Source organism: Equus caballus, chromosome 2 (genome assembly GCF_041296265.1).
Source record: "Equus caballus isolate H_3958 breed thoroughbred chromosome 2, TB-T2T, whole genome shotgun sequence".
Lineage (NCBI taxonomy): Eukaryota > Metazoa > Chordata > Mammalia > Perissodactyla > Equidae > Equus > Equus caballus.
The window spans coordinates 64,911-88,521 of record NC_091685.1 but is presented as its reverse complement, the minus strand read 5'-3'; the positions used below and the strand labels follow the sequence as shown (position 1 = coordinate 88,521).

Genomic DNA, 23,611 nt, shown 5'->3' with positions numbered 1-23,611 from the left:
GTTTATTATAGAAAATTAGGAAAAGCAAAGCACAAAAGCAATGCAAAAAAAAAAATCACCCAAGAGGAGCTGGCCCTGCTGCACAGCAGTTAAGTTCACACCTTCTGCTTTGGCAGCCCAGGGGTTCGGATCCTGGGTGCAGACCTACACACTGCTTGTCAAAACCATGCTGTGGCAGGTGTCCCACATATAAAGCAGAGGAAGATGGGCAGGGATGTTAGCTCCGAGCCACTCTTCCTCCGCAGGAAAGAGGAGGATTAGCAGCAGATGTTAGCTCAGGGCTAATCTTCCTCAAAAAATAAATAAATAAAAATCAATCAAAATGACATTATTCAGAAATCATCACTGCTGACAGTTCAGGGTATGATTTTCCAGTTTTTTCCTATGTTCACATATTCACATACATATTTTAGAATTGTGATCACACTGTTCAGAATTTGACCTGTTTCTTTGCCCACTTAATATACCCTGAACCATGTCATGAAGTGTCTTTCACAGGATCATTCTTAAATGGTACACTATATTCCACCAAACAAATGGGCTGTAATTTACTGGGGCCATTAATCTTCACTTTGAAGGGCTGCCCACACCAATGCACATACTTCACCGCTTGAGTGCCCACTGTGTGCTAACTGGATGGTGGGGCACAGAACCTGTCTTCGGGACCTGGAATCTCCCATTTCCTCCTCTCCTACTCAAACAAGTACACGATGACTTTAAAAACTGAACACAAAAAACCTCAGGGACCAGAACATTCTGTTTCAGCCACTGATGAAGGAACAGTTCTCACCAAACACCGCTCGCATGGCCGGCGCAGCAGAGCCTGCACCGGTGGAGGCTGCTCCTGTGGTCTGCTTCGCTCTTTGAGTCATCGATGGAGTGGTTCTCATGCACATGGGCATTTCAGGCTGCCCTGCTGTGGGAACCATGAAATTAAATGCTTTCAGTAATTACTAAAGCATTGTTGAGGCAACATCGGAGCTTACAATAATTGCTATCACCCCTACCTGTTTTCTCGTTGGACACTTTCTTTTCAGAAGTTTGTCTTCGATCAGATCGTGTTGCTCGAACATCACTCCCATTAACGATCTATTTAAAAGATTAGGTGCTACGTGATTTAATTGCTTAATGAATCAAATTACCACATTTTCAACCGGTATTTTGACCCCTCATCTGAAATCTGACTATTGTAAATGACCCAGCAAAAAATCCACCACCCCAAATAAGATGAGATGAAAAAAGTTTTCCATTATATAGATTTCCTTACAAGCTTTTTGTAGAATCCTAGAATTTTGAAAACGCTAATAGCCTAAGCTATTCAAAATAGCTGACTATAATCTTCTGAGAGTCCTTAAACATACCAGCATGTTTTTGCTTCAAAACTTTTGAATTTTGTCTGGAAAAGTCTTCTCCAGGATAGAAAACCCTTCCCACAGTGCACTCTCCAACTTCCTTGGAGACTTCATTCAAAACGCCACTGTCTCAGCGAGGCCCCATCAGAATCCCACCCTGTACCAGCTTCAATACTCCCCAACTGCCTTCTCTTTTTTTATTTCCCACATAATACTTATGACCATCACATACTATATATTTTTCTTTTCATTGCCTATCTCACATGTAAGCTCCATGAAAACAGGGAATGTTGATTTATTCATTACAATATCCTAGAACCTAGAGGAACATGGTAGTGACTCAATTTATTGAATACATGAAACAGAGCCTTCTCACCTGATAAAGAGACATACTATTTCCCTCCTTGCCCACTTCACTTTATTTTAGTAACCGTCCTATTAACTTTGTCCATAATGGCGTTCTGAAGACCCGTAAGTTTATCCCCCACCCTATGGGCTTTATATCTCTATCTGAATTTTATAGCGACATGGATGCATAATAGAGCCCAGTAAACAAAGAGAGTGACACACAGAGTTGGTATAGATCTCATAAGGGATGTTTGGCAATGAATATTTCAAGTGAGTACTTCCTTAGCATCTAGCCAAAACTGCTCTATGTCACCATACCAATAACAGGGAGTTTGGTATTGTTAACTCTAGTAAAATAATCACTATGATTGAAGCTGATAATACTTTTAAAATGAATTTACTTACTCTGAGAAAAGGAGCACGATTCATCATTTTAGTAACAATTATCTACTATCAACTACACCCTAGTCAGCTCCATTTGGGCTTTGGCCTTTGACCTGGCAATCCATACAAGATGGAACAGCATTAAAACAGTCAAAAGAAGATAAAGTTGAAAAACATGAACTGCCATAATTTACTTCCATGTCTCATTACAAAATAAAGTTTCCATTTTAAAGTTAAATTTTACCTTTAGATGTAACCCTTAATCATTTATGGCAAAAAGATACTTGCCAAAAAGATACTTGCTAACTTAAATTACTCTCTTTTCTGGTTCTGGTTTGATTTAAATTATGCTTAAAAGCCTCAGAACTTACCCATATTTCTCAATGAGGACAAAGAAATTTCATACTATATTTTCCAGGTATTAACATCCTTGTTAATATGATTAACTGGAAACACTTGGAAGGGGTCAATGAAGAGACTAGAGTATTAAGATCTCTTCTTTTCTGTTTATGAAAAGATACTACACAGCTTACTTTCTTAGCTTTGACAGTTTGCCTTCAAATCCAATGATTATGCACTTGTCCTCTGTCCATAAGAAAACGGAGACCTGATCACAAAGCATGGAAGAAATCCAGCAAGAGAAGGACTGATTAAAAGTGATAAGATATTTGTCAACTCTAAAATTCCTGAGGAAGCACAATCAGACTTCTCTAGATTAGGAGCCACTTGCTTCTCCAAATCTCAGGGAAGATCTAGTGCTGAAGAAATGAGGCACAAAGTAAACAATATTCAGAGATGGCTATTGTCTAAGTAGAATAAAAAACTACTGGTGAATCATATTATTTAACACAAGAATGTGTGTCTTTTTCCCCCTACATATAACACTTTGTAAATCGCTGTTTACAGTTTAGAACAATGACTGGTGTCCTACATACTCTTGAGAAGCCAGATTAAATTCAGCCCCTTCCAAGAGGTCTTCTCTGATGTTCCTCCAAACAGAAACAATCTCGCCCTCCTCTAACACATACACACCATATTTTTCTGTATCTTTCCACCTTGAGCTACATTCTACTAATTTTGGTCACTTCCACATTATCATAAGGTCACACACAGAGTAATCAAAGGTCTGTCAAATAAATCAATGAGATTTCTGAAGCAAAGAAGAACAGGCCAGGGGATATCTTGAGCTTTTATGTTGTTCAATTCTTATTTAAATCAGGAATGAATACACAGCCAACAAGAGACTATCTTGAAAAGAGCAAATCACCAGCGACTACCTAATTTACAAATCCAGCTGCCTGTGTCCAAACTTCATCCCTCTTGACTCATGGATCATTCTCTTCTTTAGATCACCCCTCCTCCAGCTTCTGTCCTGTTTTAGCTCTCCTGCCAATCTGACCTATCACTGGTACCTGACTTCTGCCCACCTGAATGTGCTCTCTACACCTCACTCTTCCACAATGTATATATCTTTACTGGAGTGGTCTCATTTAGCCCTACAGCTTAAACCCCCATCCATACTCCCTATCTCATATCCTAAATCCACATCTCAGCATGGATCTCCATCCTGACTTTCAAATTTTTATTCCCAACTGCCTGTTATCCAGATGGCCCAAATGAGCTTAAAGAAAAGCAGAAAAAGCATTATTAACATGCACTCACTTAGGCGTGCTCCTTTTCCTGTCTTCCAGACCTCTTTTAGGAGCAGCACAACTTATGTGGTTGCCCAAACTAATTTATCTTCAGAATCATCTTATCCCCAACTCTTCAATTTTATTCACCCCTCACCATCTACTTGGTCACCCGTCAAATTTATCTCCTAAGATGTCTCACACCTATTTCTTCCTTTTAAGTCTACTGCCCCAGTCCCCTTATCCTGTCTCATCTATTCTATCACGACAGTCTCACTACAGTCTTCCTACCTATAAGTTCTTCCCCTTCCAGACTACAATCTTCCAGGCAAGGGTAATCTTCCTGAATTATTAATCTGATCACGGTACAAGCTCATGTATAAGCCTCTCTTGACTCTCCGCATCCGACAGGATGGACGCCAAATCCTTCGGACAGCCTTCACCGTTCAGCCCAGATCTAACTGCTTTGCTAGTTTTATCCCATGTCAATGTACCTATGGCTGCATCGAGAGACCTGATGTTCATCTTCTGAACTATCAGTATGTCATTCCCGGCTCCAGCCAACTAGCTAAGTGAATAAAGGGACTACAGGGAAAGGGTTATTTTAGTCATTCAAACTCTCAAAGAATCACTTCTTGGCCTCTTGGCTAAGATCAAGTGTAATCTCTTAAAGAAAAGTCTGGTGAAGAACTGTTCCTGAATATCAAGTTATGATACTAAATTTACCTTTTTTGGCTGGTGTGCTGGTATTGATGAAAGAAAAATAGGTTTATCAGGTCTATAAATACCCACTATAAATGGTGGTCGCTGAGGTTTCTCTCTTAATTTTTTCAGTTGCTTTTCCTCTAGGTATTTCTGGAGCCTTTGTCTTCGTTGATCACTTAGAAGAGACTTCGCTGATCCTAAGCAGGGGGGAAAAATAGTATATAAAACATTTCAAATAAAAAGTTATCCAAATGTCTAAAATACCATTGTCTAACTTCAACAGCTGCTAAGCAATACTTTCAGTAACTTCGTATTAATTCCTTAGCACTCTAACCACACAACTCATTTCAACCCCTATTCTTTTAAAACTTATCTTCCTTTTGCCTTCTCTTGTTCACATATGTATTAACTGCTTGCCATGTACTAGGCATGCCTTACTTCACTTTTAAATTAATTAACTTCTATGATCACCCACCTCCAAGCTCACCTCCAACAATTCTCACCTCCTGGTAGTCACGCCCTTGTGTTGTCCCCTCCACACAGAATAGGGCTGAACTGTGTCACCAAGAAAAGTGTGGGAATGATGAAGTGTGGTTTGTAAGACTGTATCATTAAAGACAGTGCAGCTTGGCCCTGCTCTCTCTCGGATCACTTGCGCTGGGGAAGTCAGTGGCCACGTGGAGCCCTAAGGAGACTCAAACAGCACTATGGAGATGCCACACGATGAAGAACTAAGGCCTCCTGCCAAAAGCCAGCATCCACTTGCCAGTCATGTGAGTGAGTCATCTTGGAAACAGCTCCTCCAGCCTCAGCCAAGCTTCAGAGGCATCCCTGGATGACACCTTGACTGCAACCTGCAGAACCACCCGGCTGAGCAGCACCCAAATTCCTGACCCACAAAAATTGTATGGAATGATAAATGCTTATTGTTTTAAACCATTAAGTTTTGGGGTAACTAATACAATTTTTCCTTTGAGATTAAGGCTAGTTGTCAGTTTCCTTACCTCTCACATATGATTCTCAACTCAGGTTTCTACTATCTACTACTATTCTCATGTTTATTTAAACTTCTTTGAAAAATATGAGTGGCTACTATGTACCAGATATTTTTAGGAAGTAAGAATAAGAGAATTTCTGCCCTTGAAGGGCTCACAGTATCGTGGGGGAGATGAGCACAGTTTCAATTTGGTTTAGCATGGAATGGAGACTACAAGAATGCACCATCGAGAATCAGTATAAATCTGTCTGAGAAGGTCAGGAAAGGCTTGCCAGAAGAGAGAATACCCGAGAAGTGAAGAATGAGAGTGTGTTTGCCCACTGGGTGAGGGTTTAAAATAATCCAGGGAGATGACTGCACAACTCAGTAAATTTACTGAAAAAAGGCATTCACTTAAATGGGTGAATTTTATGGTATGCAAATTATACCTCAATAAAGTTGTTTAAAAGAAATAATCCAGGCAAAGAACAGAAGATGCAAAAGCTCAGATGATGAAGTGGTTAGTCATTGATGAAACCCCTATTATTCTCAACTTCCCTGAAGTTCCTGTTCCCTTCATCTCTTGATCTAACCATAACCTGGCTCTCCTCTGAAAACAACGCTCCCCTAGTTGTCCTCTCAAGTGGTTGACTGTTTTCTTCTCCCACAAAGGTCACATCACTCGGCCTGAAGCTGGCTGGTTGGGGGGGATCCCTCATTGCTGCTTCTCAATTATTTCTTCCTCTTGACTAAAATAGCCCAGCTTTACATTTCATGTCATCAGATCATACTAGACAGTACCCTGACTTGCCATCTGTACATGGCAAGTTCTTCTCTCAGTATTTTACAATTTAGTAAATGGCCACTCCATTTTTTTAGTTCCTCAGGCCAAAACCCTTAGAACCATCCTGACTTTTCTTTATCAAGCTACATCCACTCCATTAGGAAATCCTATTGGTTCAAACTTCAAAATATATCCAGAATGAAACCACCCAGGGTTGCTGTTCCCACTGTGATCAACCCTGAGGCAAATTATTGCAATTTTCTCCTAGCTGGTCTCCAGGAGGCCATGCTGGTCACCTGACAATCCATAAGTGATGCTTTAAAACATAAATCAGATTATAAACACACTAATCCAATAATTGCTTCTCCTGTCACTCAGAGTAAAGCTTGTCTCCCCGTAAAGAAGGCCCTCGGGGCTCTATGGGCATTGTCCCCCTTGTTTGTTCTTCTCTAGCCATGCTCACCTACTTGCTTCTCTGGAACATGCCAGGCCTACTGCCACCTCTAGACCTTCGCAAATGGAAAATAAAGGATATTTTAACAGCATACTGACAGAGTTAGACTTTCCTTGGAGAGATTTTGGTCAAGAAACGGAGTATTTGAGAGGGCTAGAGTAGAAGCAAGGAGCTGATGTAGGCAGCAGTATCACCTCCTCAGAAAAAAGACGTCTAGTTCTTCCTTTAAAGGTCACCCTATATCATTCTATGGCCCAGTTTTCATTTCCTCCCAACTCCTAAGAGATGTTATTCCTTATTTTCTCCCCCTCAACTACCAACCCATTTCCTTTGACCTTCAAACATGCACTGATCACGTCATCTCAAAAACAAAAACAGCCCTACAACACTTTTGTCCAATTCTTTTCTCTCATTTTCCTTTAGAATCACAAAAGTGATAAATCTGGAAGAAATATTTTAGCCCAACCTTCTCTTTTACAGAATCAATTAAGCTTGAATATGTTCAATGTGTTGTGCATGCTGTATATTTCACTGGTCCTGGAAAATGATAAAATTCAAGCAGTGAACATTTAAACAACTTGACACCTCATTTATCAATAAAACTTCTATTTTAATGTCCCTTATCCATTCATCTTGTCAACATGTATCTTATTCAAACTCCAGAAGTCAGAACTTTATTATCTATACTGCCGCATAGGAATCCTAAAATGTTACAATACTCCACAAGTGAATAGGACTTTCACAGCCTTTACCTTAAATAGAAAGTATTTAGTCATAGAAAATACCAAGTTATTTAGAATGGTATTTCAAAACTCCATTCTTCTGGTAAAGTTTTTTTTTTTTTTTTTTGATGTGGAAGATTGTCCCTGAGGTAACATCTGTTGTCAAATCTTCCTCTATTTTGTTTGCTGGATGCTGCCACAGGCTTGATGAGCAGTATGTAGGTCCATGCCCAGGATCTGAACCCACAAACACCCGGCCGTGGAAGCAGAGTATGTGAACCTAACCACCACACCACCTAGCTGGCCCCTGGTCAAGGTTTTTTTAATCTTAGGTATTAAACCAACTCCCACCCCCCTTCAAAGCAGTTAAAATTACAATAGCTCTTTACTTACTCTGTCTCACACTCATCTCTTCTCGAATAGGCTCTTGAGATGCCTCCTCTAATTCAAGATTTCTACCTTCCAAGGTTGGAAGGTTGACATCCGTCAAACCAGAGTGTCTTTTTCCTTCATATTTATCATATCTGTCTGCTTCCTCAGAGAGAAAACTCTCCTCAGCAATTTTAGTTCTAATCATCTCAGTATCGAAATCCTTTTTCAGTTGACTGGCAAAATGTGATGCAGTCATCCTGCCAGGGAAAGGAAAGGTAGACAACTTATAGAGGTTTTCATGTTATTTAAAAAATTAAGATTCCAGTTCTCCTCCTGCCCCACCTCAGAGCATTCTGAAATAAAAATGTTTCAGTACAAAATGGAATAAATATGTGACACTGCAGTGTGGGAAGAAAGTTATCAGAAGATAGTACAGTCTATTTTGGGGTTCTACATAGGGCCTTGCTTGACAGATGAAGTGAAACCCAGGAAGCTATGGGTCATAACATAAGAGGCTCTAGGCTCACCGCACAGCATTACAAAGTGACGAGAGTGAAGGAAAGGAGAGGATAGGGAAAGTAAGTAAAGGACAGTATATAGAATCATTTCCTATCCTTTCCCTGGCAATGAATGCAGGCAGCCTGGCATTTTTTCTCAAGCCAAAAAACAAAACAAACCGAACACACAAGATGCCTGTTAGACAGACAGGGATGATAAGCAGGCAGTTGGATATACAAGATTGAGCAAAAGATGGGTTTTTAGAAGAATTAGCATGGTGATACAGAAGGATAACCATACAGTCTGCCGTTTGAGGGCATAATAAAGTTATTTTCAGCCATGTAAGAAATCATATTGTTTACTTGGTACATACTCTTTTCTTAGAAAGATTCTTGAGAGTGTGTTAAAGCAAAACAAGGGAGAAGGACAAGAAACAGGATGTCATGTGTTCCAAGAAATCCTTCATTCAAGTGAGGAAAAGAATAAAGGAAAGTCTAAGGGAGTCACCTATGCAGCTGGAATAGAAAACAACCAAGCCCAATGGGAGAAAGATGACTGATTCTCCACAAGTGTTGCTGGCTTAAAAGAAAAAAAGAAAGAAAGAAAAAGGGGAAGTTCTGCCAATGAGAAGATTAAAAAGTTCTAAGCACACTATACTCTCCAACAACAAGAATAACTGAGACAGTCCACTAGAAAACTCCAGATAAAAGAAAAATCTGCACAAGAAATGCAACCAATTAAAATGTTACGTGATTTTAAGCAATCAACAGAGTATATAAAAAGTGAGAATTCTTCTGACTTGGATGCTAATAACATTTTCCTGTAAGAGCCCAGGGGAAGTGACAAAGGACTCTACTTTTCATTAAGCGTGCTCCTCTATTTGACTTGCCACCTCCTGCAAGTATTAATGTGCTAAATGTTAAAGAAACAATAAACCATTAGTTATTTTAAAATACAGCATAGCACTATACCCCACAAAAAGAGACAGCATGAGGGCAAAAGTTCCAGCTAATAGTAAAGGCGTGTTTAATTGTCACCTAAACCAGCACAGGTGGTTAGTATCATCGCTGTTACACAGGTGAGGGAGAGAACTGCCCGCACTAGCACAGCCAACAGGCGCTGGAGCTGGGATCTCAAGCCCCGCAGCCTGGCTCTTCACATACACAACATCTAAGTTCCCCTCTTGGCTGAGTGGAGTTTCTTCCAGCTTGAAAGTCTGGAATGACTTCCTCTTGCTTGCCTAGAGGTTCCCAACCAGGGCGGTTTTAGTTGTCACTGGCTCTGGGAGCAGCTACTGGAATTAAATGTCAGGGCCAAGGATGCTAAGCATCCTCCCGCCCCAGAGGCCAATGATGGCCCAGTGGTGAAGCGCTGACTGCTACATAGATTATGGCAACAAAATTACTCTTCCGGAGGACGGAGCCTTCGGCTGCGGGAAGGACAGGTAACTGGTCCTAGAGGAGCCTCCCCTGAGCGGCGTCCATCTCGCCGCTGCCAAACCTCAGACCCTTCCAGACCTTCCAGAAGGATGCGAGCCAGCGCCCTTCCTCCAGCTCCCAGCACTCACCTTCCCGAGACAGCCCTTAGAGTGAAACCTCAGTCAACCAAAAGGAAAGAAGCGCTCGGCGTCTGGAGAGCCGCCACCACCTCGGAGCAGTACCGCCTACACCTGAGCAGCACAGAATCCGAACTTCCCACACCCAACCTCTGATTGGAGGGCCTTTGAGCAACCCCTCCGGGAAAGGGGCCAGCCCCTTCTCTCCCACGAGGCTTGCGATTGGTTCTTTCCCTGTGCTATTCGAATTGATTGAAAGGTGAATGCACGGTTCAAAGCATGGGCGGGTCTGAGGATTATGGCTGAGGGCCGGGCACGGGGCGCAGGTGAGGCGGTGCGGGCCCTAATCTGCCAGGAGCTCCAGGGCCTGAGCATCCAAGGAAGAATGAAAGCGCTCCTCGGAGTAGAAGGGACTCAGTGTTTGCAGGGCTTTTTAACGTCCTTATTTAGTCACACAAATCCAGCACAGATTATTGGAACGTTTTCTTCGCTTAATATTTTTTAAAAAGGGTTTACTACCCCAGATTTCTCCTTACATCGCTTAGCGTTACTTTCCAACATCGCCAGGCTTTTTTTTCTCATCCGGTTTTTATTGAGGTAAAATTTAAATACCGTGGAAAGGATTGACCTTTTAGTGTGGGATTTGATGAGTTTTGCTAAAGGTAAACAGATGTGTAAGCACCTCCCAGTCGGGATACAGAGCATTTCCATCACTGAGAGTTCCCTCATCCCCTTTCCAGTCTCCCACTGTTAGGCAGCCAACCACTGGTCTGATTTCCATCACCACACACATAAAGGGGGTAGGTCTTCTTCCAGGTGGGCCTTCTTTCTCTAACCATGCTTCCAGATCCATCCCTACTGTTGCGTGATCAGCAGTTGGCTTTTATTGATGAATCCGCCATTATCATAAGTGATTGAACACACCTCTCTCAGCACTGATTGACCAAACACACAGGATTTAGCAATGATATAAAGAAGATCTCAACAAAACAATTAACCAACTTGACCAAATGAACATTCAATAATCAGAGAATACGTATTTTCCTTAAGCACATATGGAGGAGTTACAAATGATCACACACTAGGCCATGAAGAAAACTTCAACAAACTTCATAGAGTCAATAAAGTTAGAAATTAAAAGTGAAAATAAATTTAAAATCCCTGTTTAGTAACTTCTGAGTTTAAGAAAAACTTATCATGAGAAATTTAAATGTCTAAAACCAAAAGATAATGGAAAAGCAAATCAAGACTTGTAGGATATAGCAAAATAGATGCTTTGAAGGAAGTTTTGAAAGAAATTTTAAATGCCTATATTAGAAAAGAAGAAAGTCTTAAAATTAATATGTGTCCCTCTTAAGAAACTAGAAAAATAATAACTGAGTAAAGTCAAAGAAAATAGAAAGAGATAATAGAAAGTACAGAAAACAGTGAAATAGAAAGTAAAGATACAATAAGAAAATCGATAAAGTTAAAACTTCATACTTTGAAAAAATTAAAATAGATAAAACTCTAGCAAGATTGATCAAAGAAAGAAGACACAAACAATATCATGAATGAGAATACACAAAGGAGACTATATGTTTACCTATTCCTGTGTAGCAAATTACCCCCAAATTTGTAGCATAAAACAACCACCATTTTATTTCCTCTTGATTCAATGGGTCAGGAATTTAGGCAGATCTCAGTGGAACAATTCATCTCTGCTTCATGTCTGTGTTCTCAGCTGGGTTGGCTCAAAAGGCCAGGCACTGGCTGGGATGGGTATTGATCCCCTTTCTAATTCTCTCCTCTCATTCTCCCACTAGAGTGAGAGGATCCAAGGCGGTCTCACTCATCTCTGTGGGCCCTATTGTAGACTATCGAGTGGGGCCATTCTCTCTACATGGTTAGTCTTTCCTTCTCCAGCAGATTCTCCATTTGGTCTCTCTCTCCAGCAAACTAGCTTGGACTTCTTTACAACTGGGTAACTGGGTTACTTCTTGAGGTATGTGGAAGACCTCATAAGACCTCGATTTGGAAGTTCCAGAATGTCACTTCTACCTCATTCTATGGGTCAAATCAAATCACAGGGCCAGCCCCGATTCAAGGGGGTTGAATCTGGATGGGAGGAGTAGCAAAGTCACATTCAAAGGGGAACAGGCACAAGGAGGAGTGATTCATTGGGAGCCATTTTTAGCAACCCACAGCAGAGGCATAATTACACATAAAGAATTATAACGATAAGAAGAGAATACCATCAGAGTGAATACCAACTTTCAAAACTTAAATTAATGGATAAATTCAATAAAAAGCTTAAATAGCCCTACAACTAAATAAAGAAGTTAAAACTGCAGTTAAAACTTTTCCCATAAAGGAAACACCAGGTCCAAATGGGTTTACAGACAGTAAGTTCTAACGTGTTCTTCATCCAACTCGGTTCACGGTAAAATTAAATAGCAGAAGGAAAGCATGTATAAAGAATGCAATCCTCCTTACTAAAAATAACACCTAGAACCTCTGAGGTTCCCACATAAGTGGTGGCAGCTGGTCTTTGCAGCGCTCACTTAATCTCCCTGAAATATATCATCCCTTAGGGTCTTTAGTCCACATGGCCAGTCCATTGATTCCTTGAAACCCAAACAAGACTGGCTTGTTTCAATCAGCACTTTATTTTAAATGCTAGAGGATTATAAAAGGAAAATACCTGTCGCGCTGTGTTTCTTAAATGTTTTCCATTGTGTAGATGTGAGGGTAAAGAGTATGTGGTACCTTCAGTGTTCTAGGGAGAAAAGTGGTCCATCACATTCTAAAGTCAAACTCTCATATTTTTCCTTAAAAGCCATATTGATGCATTTTTCTTCATAAAATGTGCTCTATATGGAATTTATTTTAATATTAAAGTTGTATTTTATTCCCAAAATCTTCAGTGGAGGTAGGTGTTCCAGGAGGGAGCCCCATAATTATCCTATGATCAGGTGTTTTCCAGTGTGAGAAGCACAGAAGATAATCTGATTTGCTGCATACCTGGTGCAGTCCCAAGGGAACCCAGAAATAAGGAGATCTTGCATAATTTTTCCCTCTTCACTTTCTTGCCTCCCTTCACATTTTGGGCATATCTATCAAGCCTATCGCCAAGAGTCTGCTCCTACAGGTCTAGACAAGATCTGTCTACTTTTCTAGAGCTGGCCTGCACAGTTCTGGCTTCCTGATTGGAGAGCCACTTCTCTGTAAGGTATGTGGGATGATCTCAGTCAGAAAAGGCCGTCTAAATAGAGATGTGGCTTTACTCTTTCAAACTTCAACAGGATAATCATATTTTGATACAACGTAACAACCTCAATATTTAATGAGAGAAATGCACACACATAGTCAGGGGAGAGGAGTTCAGGTGTATAGTGTTATCTCAGTTTATTATCATAAAATGAAATATTCCTGGCCAAGAGCTGAGGCTGGATTTCAGTCTTAGCCACACCATTTATTAGATTTTTATCTTTGGGTAAGTGGTGGCTCTGACCCTTAGTTTTCCCATGTACAAACTATGAAAGTGATAATATCTATCTACATTCTTACTTGATAAAGTTGACAGGATGAAATGCAAATAATGCATGTGAAAATGTTCTGAAAACTGTAAAACTCTGTATAGATAAAACCTGCCGTTATTGTTAAAGCATCATTAATTGGAAAAAATGGAAACTATGTTTATAAATAAAATAATTTATGCTATTTTTCCAAAATTACTAATGAGGATCTTATGATACAGGGTCTTCAGAAACATGTTTCCTAACAGTGATTGTCTGGGGGTGATTGTTCCTCTTAACAAATTCAACAAACATGATAGGGATAGGAGGAAATAGAGAGGACCTCAGGAGCAAAATAAGTTACTGAATTTCTATGGAATTTTATTTATCTGTTATATTTAAGCACTTCTAGGTTCAACTCTGTAATGAAATTGGCAAAGATAGCACAGTTCTTTGACTTGAGATTTTTGCCATCAGAAGGACACCTTCTTCCTAGTTTAAGAAAGATCTTTAAGGGGCTGGCTCCGTGGCCTAGTGGTTAAGTTTGTGCGCTCCGCTGTGGCGGCCCAGGGTTCTGATCCTGGGTGCAGACATGGCACCGCTCATCAGGCCACGTTGAGGTGGCGTCCCACATCGCACAACTAGAGGGACCAGCAGCTAAGATATACAACTGTGTACAGGGGCGGGGTTTGGGGAGATAAAGCAGAAGAAAAAAAAAAGAAAAAGGAAGATTGGTAACAGTTGTTAGCCCAGGTGCCAATCTTTAAAAAAAAAAGAAAGATCTTTAAGTTTGTACTTATCAGTACAGTCCTGCAAAATTATTGTCCTTTCTATCAACTTTGTGCAACTTTTATGGTGAATTCTAACCTAAAATAATGATGACCTAAAATCCGAATAGTATCTCAGTATTGAAAATTAATGAATCAGGAGTTATTGTAATAGTAGAAACTCTGAAACAGAAAACTGCCAAGAAAGAGGCTGTGGAAGAAGTCATCGTGCCACTTAAAAATATATAAGAATTCCATTATTATATATTTTAGAGTAAATTAATAGACATATGTAGAAGAAATGCTATAAATAAAATGGTGATTTTCTTTGTGGCAGGGAAATTATGCCAAAATCATATTTATAAAAATGGATTCAGGCGTGTGGATGGTGAATTATTTTTACAGAGCTGATGGCACTCTAAATTAATATAATCATTTTGGAAAGCACTTTGGCAGTATGTGCCAAGAGTCATAAAAACTTCAGAGCCTTTTTGACCCCGAAAAGCCATATCTGGTGATTTATTATAAAATCAGATGCCTAAGCATGTTCACCAGTTTCCTGACAATGAAGAACTGGACGCAATTTAAATGTCAGCAATGGGGAAATGGTTGAGCAAATAGTCTCATCCATGTGATGGCATATCATGCAATCACTAAAACACAAACTGTAAAAGCCAGATAACTGCATAGAAAAATGCATGTGAGGTACTGTTAGTGTTTAATGAAATGGACCACGCTCATTCACTGTTGAAAAAGTGAACGGGAATATACCAAAATTGTAATAGCGTGTCAAAGTGAAGGTAGAGAAGACTTTTTTATTTCCTCTTTTCTTCAAAATGTTTGATAGAAGGATGCTGTTACTTTACAACTACAAAGTGTGAAATTATTACCACAACAACTGTAAATTTTAGACTGTTCAGTGGTTATTTGCACGCTTGGAGATTATAAGATCTCAGTTTGTTTACATTGTCTGGAAAGTAGAGCAACTGCTCCTCTCCTCCAATTGCATCACATTTTTAATCTTCTCAAAGGGTATAAATCAAAAGGTAAGGAGTGGTGGGGTGCCAGGGAGGAACCCAGCAACCTAGAGTTAACCTAATTGCAGCATTAATTTGTATTTATTTTTTTTTTGTAAGATTGGCCCTGAGCTAACATCTGTGCCAGTCTTCCTCTATTTTATGTCGGATGAATGCCAGAGGCTGGCTTGAGAGTGCTGCTAGGTCCAAGCCTGGGATCTGAGCATAGGAACCAAGGGCAGCCTGAGCAGAGCACCTGAATTTAACCACTAAGCCACTTGGCCAGCCCCAACAGTCACTGGATTCTGACTCTAAGTCCCCACTTTAAAGTGCATCTTAAAGGGATAGCATTTCTTAACGCCCTGACTACGTGACTACAGATTTGAATTCACACCTCTCTGACTTTAGTGTTCATGCTCTTTCTAGAGCACCAGGCTGCCTCTCAAAATGATCATAGGGGCTGGCCCCATGGCCTAGTGGTTACATTCAGTGTGCTCTGCTTCAATGGCCCAGGTTTGGTTCCTGGGTATAGACATACAGCACTCGTCAGTGGCCATGCTGAGGTGGCAACCCACATACAAAATAGAGGAAGATGGGCACGGATGTTAGCTCAGGGTTAATCTTCCTCAAGCAAAAAGAGGAGGATTGGCAACAATGTACACCTCAGAAAACATGCTCATTAAAATTGTTTACCCAACGATTCACAATTAGTCAGAGGCAGAACTGACACATGAATGTGGGAGTACTTTTCCCTCTAGAAGACCATCCTGAGGCACAAATGCTCCTGGGCTTGGCAAGCTAGATGAGATCCGGTCCTATACTAACAGACTGATGTAGATAGGAGGGCCGCCCACAGTCTACCTAAACCCTTAAAGCTGACTCGGGGCACTTCTAATTATTTCTGTCCCAAGGAACCTGTGGTGTGTCTTACTGTAACGGCATCTAATTTTGGGGAAGAGCTTTGAAAATCTTCTTTATAATTTCTTTATGCCTTTAGAGAAGTACTTGGAAGAAGTAGAAGATACTGTCCCCATTTTACCATGATGATAGAATGCCTGCAAAGGGGAGCGAATAGGGCTGATCAGCAGCCCTGATCTTAGATTTTGGGTAGCCAGGCCTGCTTTGCAGCTGAAGAGAACTAGGATCTAAGAAAATTGAGAATTTACTTAGTGTGGCAGAGAATTTGTGGTTACCAAAAAGATGGGAGAGGAGAAAAAAGAACTAAGGATAATGTGAACATGTAAAATCTGCTTTTGTTATGTCGACAAAAATAATCCATAACCAATCTATAAATGAAAATTTGGGTGAGTTTATTCTGAGCTGAAATCTGAGGACCATGGCCCAGGGCCTTTCTTCCTGAAGGAAGAAAGGGCATTGAAGAAGTGAGGTGTACAGAGTGGTTATATACCCCCAAAGAGGGTGCTTTACATATGATTGAAATGTCCCTCCCACAATAGTAACAAGATTGCCCTGTTGGCATAGTGCTTGATGGACACAGCAGGTAGTGGGTCTGCCATCTTGGTGGGTGTATCAGGAGGCAAGTCTGTTGTCTCCAGCTGGGAAGTCACAGGTGAGCACAGCAATCAGTTTCTAGCCTAAGGAAAGATGCTTAATCCTTAAGGAGACGCCAAAGTTGGGAGGGGGAGGGAGGTTGCACCTTTATCTCAAGGGCCTTTGCTCTTGCCATAGGGAATCTCTAAAGCAGATGTACAATGCATGCTCAACGGCCTCGGTCAGGCCCTTTTGGCAAGACAAGGTAAGGCCGAATTAGGTTTATACCACATGGCTTCCTCATATTCTCCAATATATCCTATTGCTTGCCATTTTTATTTGTCAGTTATTTACCATTAAGGGCATGGCGGTGAGAAAACTTGTTGTCTGGAATCATAGACCTGAGCTGTCCAACATGGCTGCCACCAGCCACACGTGGCCAATGAACGCCTCAAATGTAGTGTGACTGAGTACCTGAATTTTTAATTTCATTTAATCTTGGGTAGTTTAAAGTTGAATTTACAAAATGGCACTTGGTTCAGTTATTGAAAAATTCTTACGTATGTCTGGAACAACTTGGGTATATGAATTTACTTTTCAACTGGAAATTTTATGACATCTATATACAAATAAATTATTCCATTGAAAGTCTAAAGTCTAAATTGAGATCTACTTACTGGATTTTGAAGATAGGAACAATAAAAGGAAGGGAAATATCTAATTTAATATTTCCTTGTATTTATTCTGTGTTGAAATAATAATGTTTTGGATAGATTGAGTTAAAATATATCAATAAAGTTGGGCTGGCCCCATGGCCGAGTGGTTAAGTTTGCCTGCTCCGTTGCAGGCGGCCAGTGTTTCGTTGATTTGAATCCTGGGCGTGGACATGGAACTGCTCATCAGACCACGCTGAGGCAGCGTCCCACATACCGCAACTAGAAGGACCCACAATGAAGAATATACAACTATGTACAGGGGGGCTTTGTGGAGAAAAAGGAAAAAGTAAAATTTTAAAATATATATATATATATCTCAATAAAGTTGATTTTACCTGTTTCTTTCTAATGTGACTATTAGAAAAGTTTTAATCGTGGTTGTGGCTCACGTTATATTTCTATTGGAAAATGCTGTCATCGATTATGAGAAACTGCCATTGGAGCTGTCAGTGAGAATGGAATTTCTCACTCCTGCTCAAGACCTCAGACCTCTGGGCTACTTTGACACAGAGATGCATCTCAATTTCCAACCAGAGCTTCAGATAAGAGGTTGTTAGTTTGCAGTTTCCAAGGAAACAGGTAATCAGACTGGAATACTCCTAACAGAACCTAAAATAATGTTTCCCCTGGGAGGAAGCCAGGGCCATGTAAGCAGTGTTTCTCCTCAGGCTATCCAGCCCCCTCCTTTGGAGGGATTATTGTTTTTTACCAGTGACATCCCCTGCTCTGCTTTGTTCCTGTTGCCTCCAGAACAACTACAGAGAAACCTCAGTTGCTAAACTGTCCCTGCCTCATGACCACAACAATCCAGAGCTGATCCCTGTTTCTTGGGTCCCTCCCCAGAATCATCCAGCAGGGCCCACACCCTGAGGTGAGCCCCTCTCAGGTCTCTGTGCCCAGACTCCCCAGGGTTCCCTGAGAGGCCTCATGTTCTCCCTTGCAGCAGCAAGTAAATAAACCAAACTTTGCTTAACTTCAACTTGTGATACCAACCCTCTTAATCTCAAGATCCTGTGCTGTGCTCAGTAAGCCAAACACAGAGACATGGGTGCCTGGAGGCAGAGAAAGATCTATTAAAATTGGCCAAAACAAGGAGGAGGAAGACAAGTTCTCACAAAACCACCTTCAAAGAGAGGAAGGTGGGGGATTTATAAGCTAAGGGGGTTGGCAGGAGGAGTTTCAAAGAAACAAAGGGGAAATCCGTGGTGTTCCTTTCATTCCGGATAACCCCTTGGGCAATTTGACATCTGGGCATCGAGGGCAGCCAGGGGCTGTTTATCTGGTGATTGTAACTTCATTGAAGGCATTCTTGGGGCCGGCCTGGTGGTGCAGCAGTTAGGTTCATATGTTGCACTTCAGCAGCCCAGGGTTCATGGGATCAGGCCCTGAGCATGAACCTGTGTGCCGCTCATCAAGCCATGCTGTGGCAGTACCCCATATACAAAATAGAGGAAGACTGGCACAGATGTTAGCTCAGGGACAATCTTCCTCACCAAAATAATAATAATAAAATAAAAAGTAACAAAAATGAAGGCATTGTTTTTCTTCTGCAAAATAAGCTTATAAATCCCTGTGACCCTTGAGTCACCCCTCAAGTTAAACAAAAAAAAAAAAAAACCAGCAAATTGACAATATTAACTTCTTTTCATCTATGTCTGTGTTGGGAACAAGGTGAAAAGAATCGAATGTTTGCAGTAACCCTCAGGTACCCAGCTTCATGTGTTCTTGGTGGCCTCCATCTGATGGGCTTCATCTGTAGACATCTTGAGATGGAGTCTTGAAATCTTGAAATTGGATTACCAAATAGGAGCAAGAGAAATCATGTATTGATTCAATAAAAATTTAGAATGTAGAGTGGAGATTAGTTTTAGAGTCTGACCAACCTGGGCTCTAGTTCGGGAGCTGCTCAATTTCTGTTCTCAGACTTCATTGATGTGAGTTATATCAATACCTACTTCATTAGTCACATGAGATTTTCACATATTGAGTATATTGGGTAGCTATTCTGGTTCAAAACTGATTTGGCTTGAACTAAAGAAGCTTGACTTACTGCCTATCAAACATACATTGTACATCTGCTTTAACTGTTAAAGAATGCATTCTCTTGCAAGAATGCGTAGCTCCCCTCCTACAATGCCAGTATCAGCCAGTATCACCAGTATCAGTAATTCCCTATCAGTAGCACCCATATCAGCACTCCTGAAGATAAGTTCCCTTTCCTGGACATCAGGGTCAGGTTGACCTGCTAACTTGTAACTGAATACCTCTTTGAAACTTTGATGAGTATGTATCCTGGGCATGTTTAATGTATGTTCTTTGCTCTCAAAAGCTATAAAACTGTACTGTAAACCCTGCTTCTCTGGAACATTTTCTTCCTTTGTGGAAACTGCCTTCCCAGCTTATAATCCTCAACTTGGCTCAAGTAAAACTCAGCTTATCTCTCTAATCTATAGAATGGTTATTGGTTATTTGTGTAGACATAAGGTTGTTGTGAGAATGAAATGAAATACCCTATATAAAAAGCATAGCATAGCCGCTGGCATACAGTAAGGACTTCAAAAACTGGTAGTTACTGTGAGCTGACCACAAAAGGGAAAAGTTAGAAAGAGGCTCAAATCCTGTGGGCGCCCCTGTGTTCTCCACCAGCCCTGTTCCTGGTAAGGCAGGGAGCAGGGCTTGGGTGAAGAATGGGGCTTAATTACTTAATGAATCTATTAGCCTGTAACAGTTAAAGTTGAAAGGAAGAGAATGGGGCTCTAAATTCTCCACTGGAATTAAAGGAGGAAAGAATTACAAATAAAGGATTCTCCATTTCAAAAACGTGTTCTGTTTTCCCCACTTTTAAATATGCTCTCTAGAGCCAGCCTGATGTCCTAGCATTTAAAGTTCAGTTTGCTCCACTTCAGCAGCCAGGGTTCAGTTCCCAGGTACAGAACCAGAGGACTCATTTGACAGTAGCCATGCTATGGTGGTGGCTCACATAGAAGAACCAGAAGAACTTACAACTATACACAACTATGTACTGGGGCCTTTGGGGGGAAAAAAACGAAGAAAAAATGAGGAAGATTGACAACAGATGCTAGCTTAGGGCAAATCTTCCCCCTGGAAAATAAATAAATAAATAAATAAATAAAGATGCTCTCACTTTGTGTGTCTAATAAACTTTTAAGGACTAATGGCTCCAGAGTCCATGTAAACTAAGCCTTGGATTAGCAGGCGCATGAGATGAGTACAGGGTAGTGGCAAAGAGTGTGGGCTTTGACTTGGCTTTTAATCTCTACCCTTCCACTGTTTTAAATCCAAAGGTTGAAGGCCATATATGTCCTTGGGCAAGAGACATAATCCTTCATAAACCTCAGTTTGATAACAATCTCTTCTCCATGGAGTTTTAAGATAAATTATATTACAGTACCTGGCAAATAATAGATTTTCAACAAATGGTACTTTAAAATACTAATAATGACAGCAACAATAATAACAATATCCTTGGATCTACCAATAGAAATTATGAGCATTTTAGTTAAAGTACTGAGACATCAAGAGCAAGAGGTATTGCTATAAAAAATTATTAAGAATGACAAAATTTAACATTAGTTGGCCACAAGTATAAACTGGTGGAGTCTTCCTATGAAAGTTATCCCCTCCTCCTTGGTGGCTGCAAGTGTCACTCGGACACTCGGCAGGCTGGGCTCTGCCAGGGAGGCCATCTCAGCACAGCCGGAGGCTGAGGATCAACCCTGGTTCCCGACAGTCCAGACCCTTGCTGATGCGGCACAGCCACCCAGGAAAGAGACTTGCCAGAGGAAGGTGGGGAAGGCTGTACTGTCCCTCCAAGGAGAAAGAGTTGTGGCTGGTCCCAGGGCTAGTACAGGGCCAGGATGAAGGCATGGGTGTCCCAAGAGGGTCTCCTCCAGGACTGGGGTGCTCCTGAGAGCCGATCCGGCAGGTAGCAACTTTTAGTTTGTTGCAGGAGTACAGCTGTGGACACAGGAGGCACCATTTATCCCATATTTGGGTTTCCAAATTGGAAGTAGGTTGTGGAAGTCCACGAGGAAAGAAATTAGAAAATCTGGATGAAATGTTTCTTGTTCAAGGCACACAGAAGTTACCAAAACTGGCTTCCTAAGAGCTGACTTAGGAGAAGAGAATCTAATAATGTGAGTACTTTGAAATGCCTCAGGTGAATATGGTGCTGGAAGGAAATGCTCAAAATATTTGAGGAACTGGTAAGTCGGGTGCCATTTAAACTATTCCAGGTCTAAGGTGGGGACAGATGCTTGCATCTTGGCTTCCAGTGCAAGCGAAAACAAGATCACGTTGGGATTCAACTCACTCTTTCCTAAGTGGTCGATGAGATGGCGTTTGTACTCCTCACTCACGGACCTCGAGAACATCTTGCCCTGTGGTCCACGCACAGATGCATCTTCCATTTATGGCAGCTAACAAAAAATCTGTCCAGTTGACAGCCATACCATCCAGCATAATGCCATCTCCCCCCACTCACAGTGCCCTGCAAACCTGTCTTGCTGGCTTGGAGACGATTTGCCTCATCACAATGAGAGAGCCATGCCAGGGGGTTCTAGAGCCCTGGGACCCATGTTCACCCCACCTCCATCTGCCAAGACAGGAGCATCTCTGGACGGGTAACCTGAGTCCAGACCCTTGACTTTCCCTGGGCTTGGCTTAGCATTTGTCCCTGAATGGCATGACTCGACCATTCTCCCGAATGCTGCTCCTCGGCTTAGGTGTGTCTGGAAGAATTACCAGGATGGACTGGCCTTTCCTTCACCCTTGTGGAGACCAAAGAGAAGGCCCCTCCATTCACCAACCTGCCCCTGGGTTTCGATGTCTACCAGGCCTGTCCCCGTGACCCCAAGACCTTGGAGAGCACCCTGTTCTGGCTCTCTGGAGGGAATCGGACTCTCCCTAACTACAAGCGCCCAGCTACAGCAAATCCATGGCCACCGTTACAGGAACAACTTCAGCACTGTCAGCTGAGGTCGGAACCCTTCTGGAGCTCTCCAGAAGTCCCCAGGTAAGAGGGTCTGAATCCTGGAGAGAGAGATTCTGGTCTTCCCCAATGCCTTTCTCTCAGCCAATCACAGGGAAAGGCAGAGCTCTACTTAAGTCCTCCCAGGGACTTCCTCAGATCAGGAGATTATTAGCTGGGTTGGGAAGGAAGACCACGGTGAAGGAGAAGTGCCGTTGAAACATTGAGACTCAACCCAGACTCATGCTCAAGGCCAAGGCATCCATCCCGCAGCTCCTGAGACTATTGGTTGAGGACGGCTCACAGCTCTTTCCCTCACAGGACATGCCCACAGCATAGGGAACCACCTAACCTGAGGAAGCAGCCCTCTCCAGGGACAGCCAGGGACCTTATCTGGCAGATAAGGGTGTAAGAAGCCTGGATCCCTTGTCTCAATTCCAGACAACACCAAAGGGCCGTCCCAGCTCCAGAGATCCCTGAGGGTTGGCTGAGACCCAGTGGAAATGGGCTTGTGCTTCAGCTTCTCCTTTGATCATCTCTGCTTTTCGAACTTCCCATAGGGATATCTCTCCAGAACACTTCCATACACTTTCCACATGCAATACTCCCCATCAGACTCAGAGTCTCTTGGCAGGGCCCCCATCTGTGACAAGCAGCTGTTAGCAGACATGACTTCTGACCACAGCAACATGAGGTTCTACCAATTCTGGTCTGAGAAAATCACCCTTTAGACAATCTTAGAGGGTAGGTCATCGTAATCTTCAGGACAAGCTTAGGTAATGCTCTAGTAAGAAATTAAAAGCAAAGATTAAGAAATCCATGACTAAAAGTGTATTTCTCCTCAGATTTACATGAAACATTGGTCACCGGGGTGAAGGGAACCCTGCTTCCCAAGTCTCATTGGGCAAGGCTGATGGAGACCCCATGACCTTGTTGCTACACCACCTGAAACTCACGCCTTCCATTGCCAGTGAAGGACACCAAGAGCACCTGGGGCCTTACACATCCTATTTTGTCCTTTGGCTGAAAAGTGATGCCCTTGGGCATAAGTAGCCACAAGTTCATTCGAAAACCAAGAGGGCTAGGAAACCTAGTCTTCTGTGTGCCAGAATGAAAGGAGAACTGCATGCAGTCCACCACGCTCTTTCTCTACACCAAAGCAGACAGTCGCTCTCCCTGTCACATACAGAGTTCCCTTGCCCTCTTTCCCCTTGAGGACATCCTAAGACCCACTAAACTCAGGATCTCTGGCTGATCTTGAGGCTAACAGATCAAAGTCTTCAGTGGCCACACATGACAAAGAATACAGACCTTTCAGGGTTGGATCAGAATATCCCCTAAAGAAACTAACAC

At 41.8% G+C, this 23,611-nt stretch overlaps 1 protein-coding gene across 9 annotated transcripts in view; it reads right to left on the bottom strand.

Annotated features, from left to right (window-relative positions):
- The window catches only part of LOC111770572 (disks large-associated protein 5-like), a 39,502-nt gene extending 17,677 nt beyond the window's left edge, over positions 1-21,825 (bottom strand). For 4 of the 9 annotated variants that reach the window (XM_070247475.1, XM_023628674.2, XM_070247498.1 and 1 more), the window contains exons 1-5: positions 21,602-21,796; positions 7,750-7,985; positions 4,442-4,617; positions 1,008-1,089; positions 791-916 (exon numbers count right to left, since the gene is read on the bottom strand). In XM_070247475.1, the coding sequence (XP_070103576.1) occupies positions 791-916; positions 1,008-1,089; positions 4,442-4,617; positions 7,750-7,984 (619 nt within the window). In that variant the 5' untranslated portion in view covers position 7,985; positions 21,602-21,796. Of the gene's footprint in view, positions 1-790; positions 917-1,007; positions 1,090-4,441; positions 4,618-7,749; positions 7,986-9,793; positions 9,925-21,601 lie in introns of those variants that run through there. The other 5 variants (XM_070247483.1, XM_070247488.1, XM_070247507.1 and 2 more) reach the window with 3 other exon arrangements.
- Between the last annotated feature and the right edge of the window lie 1,786 nt (positions 21,826-23,611).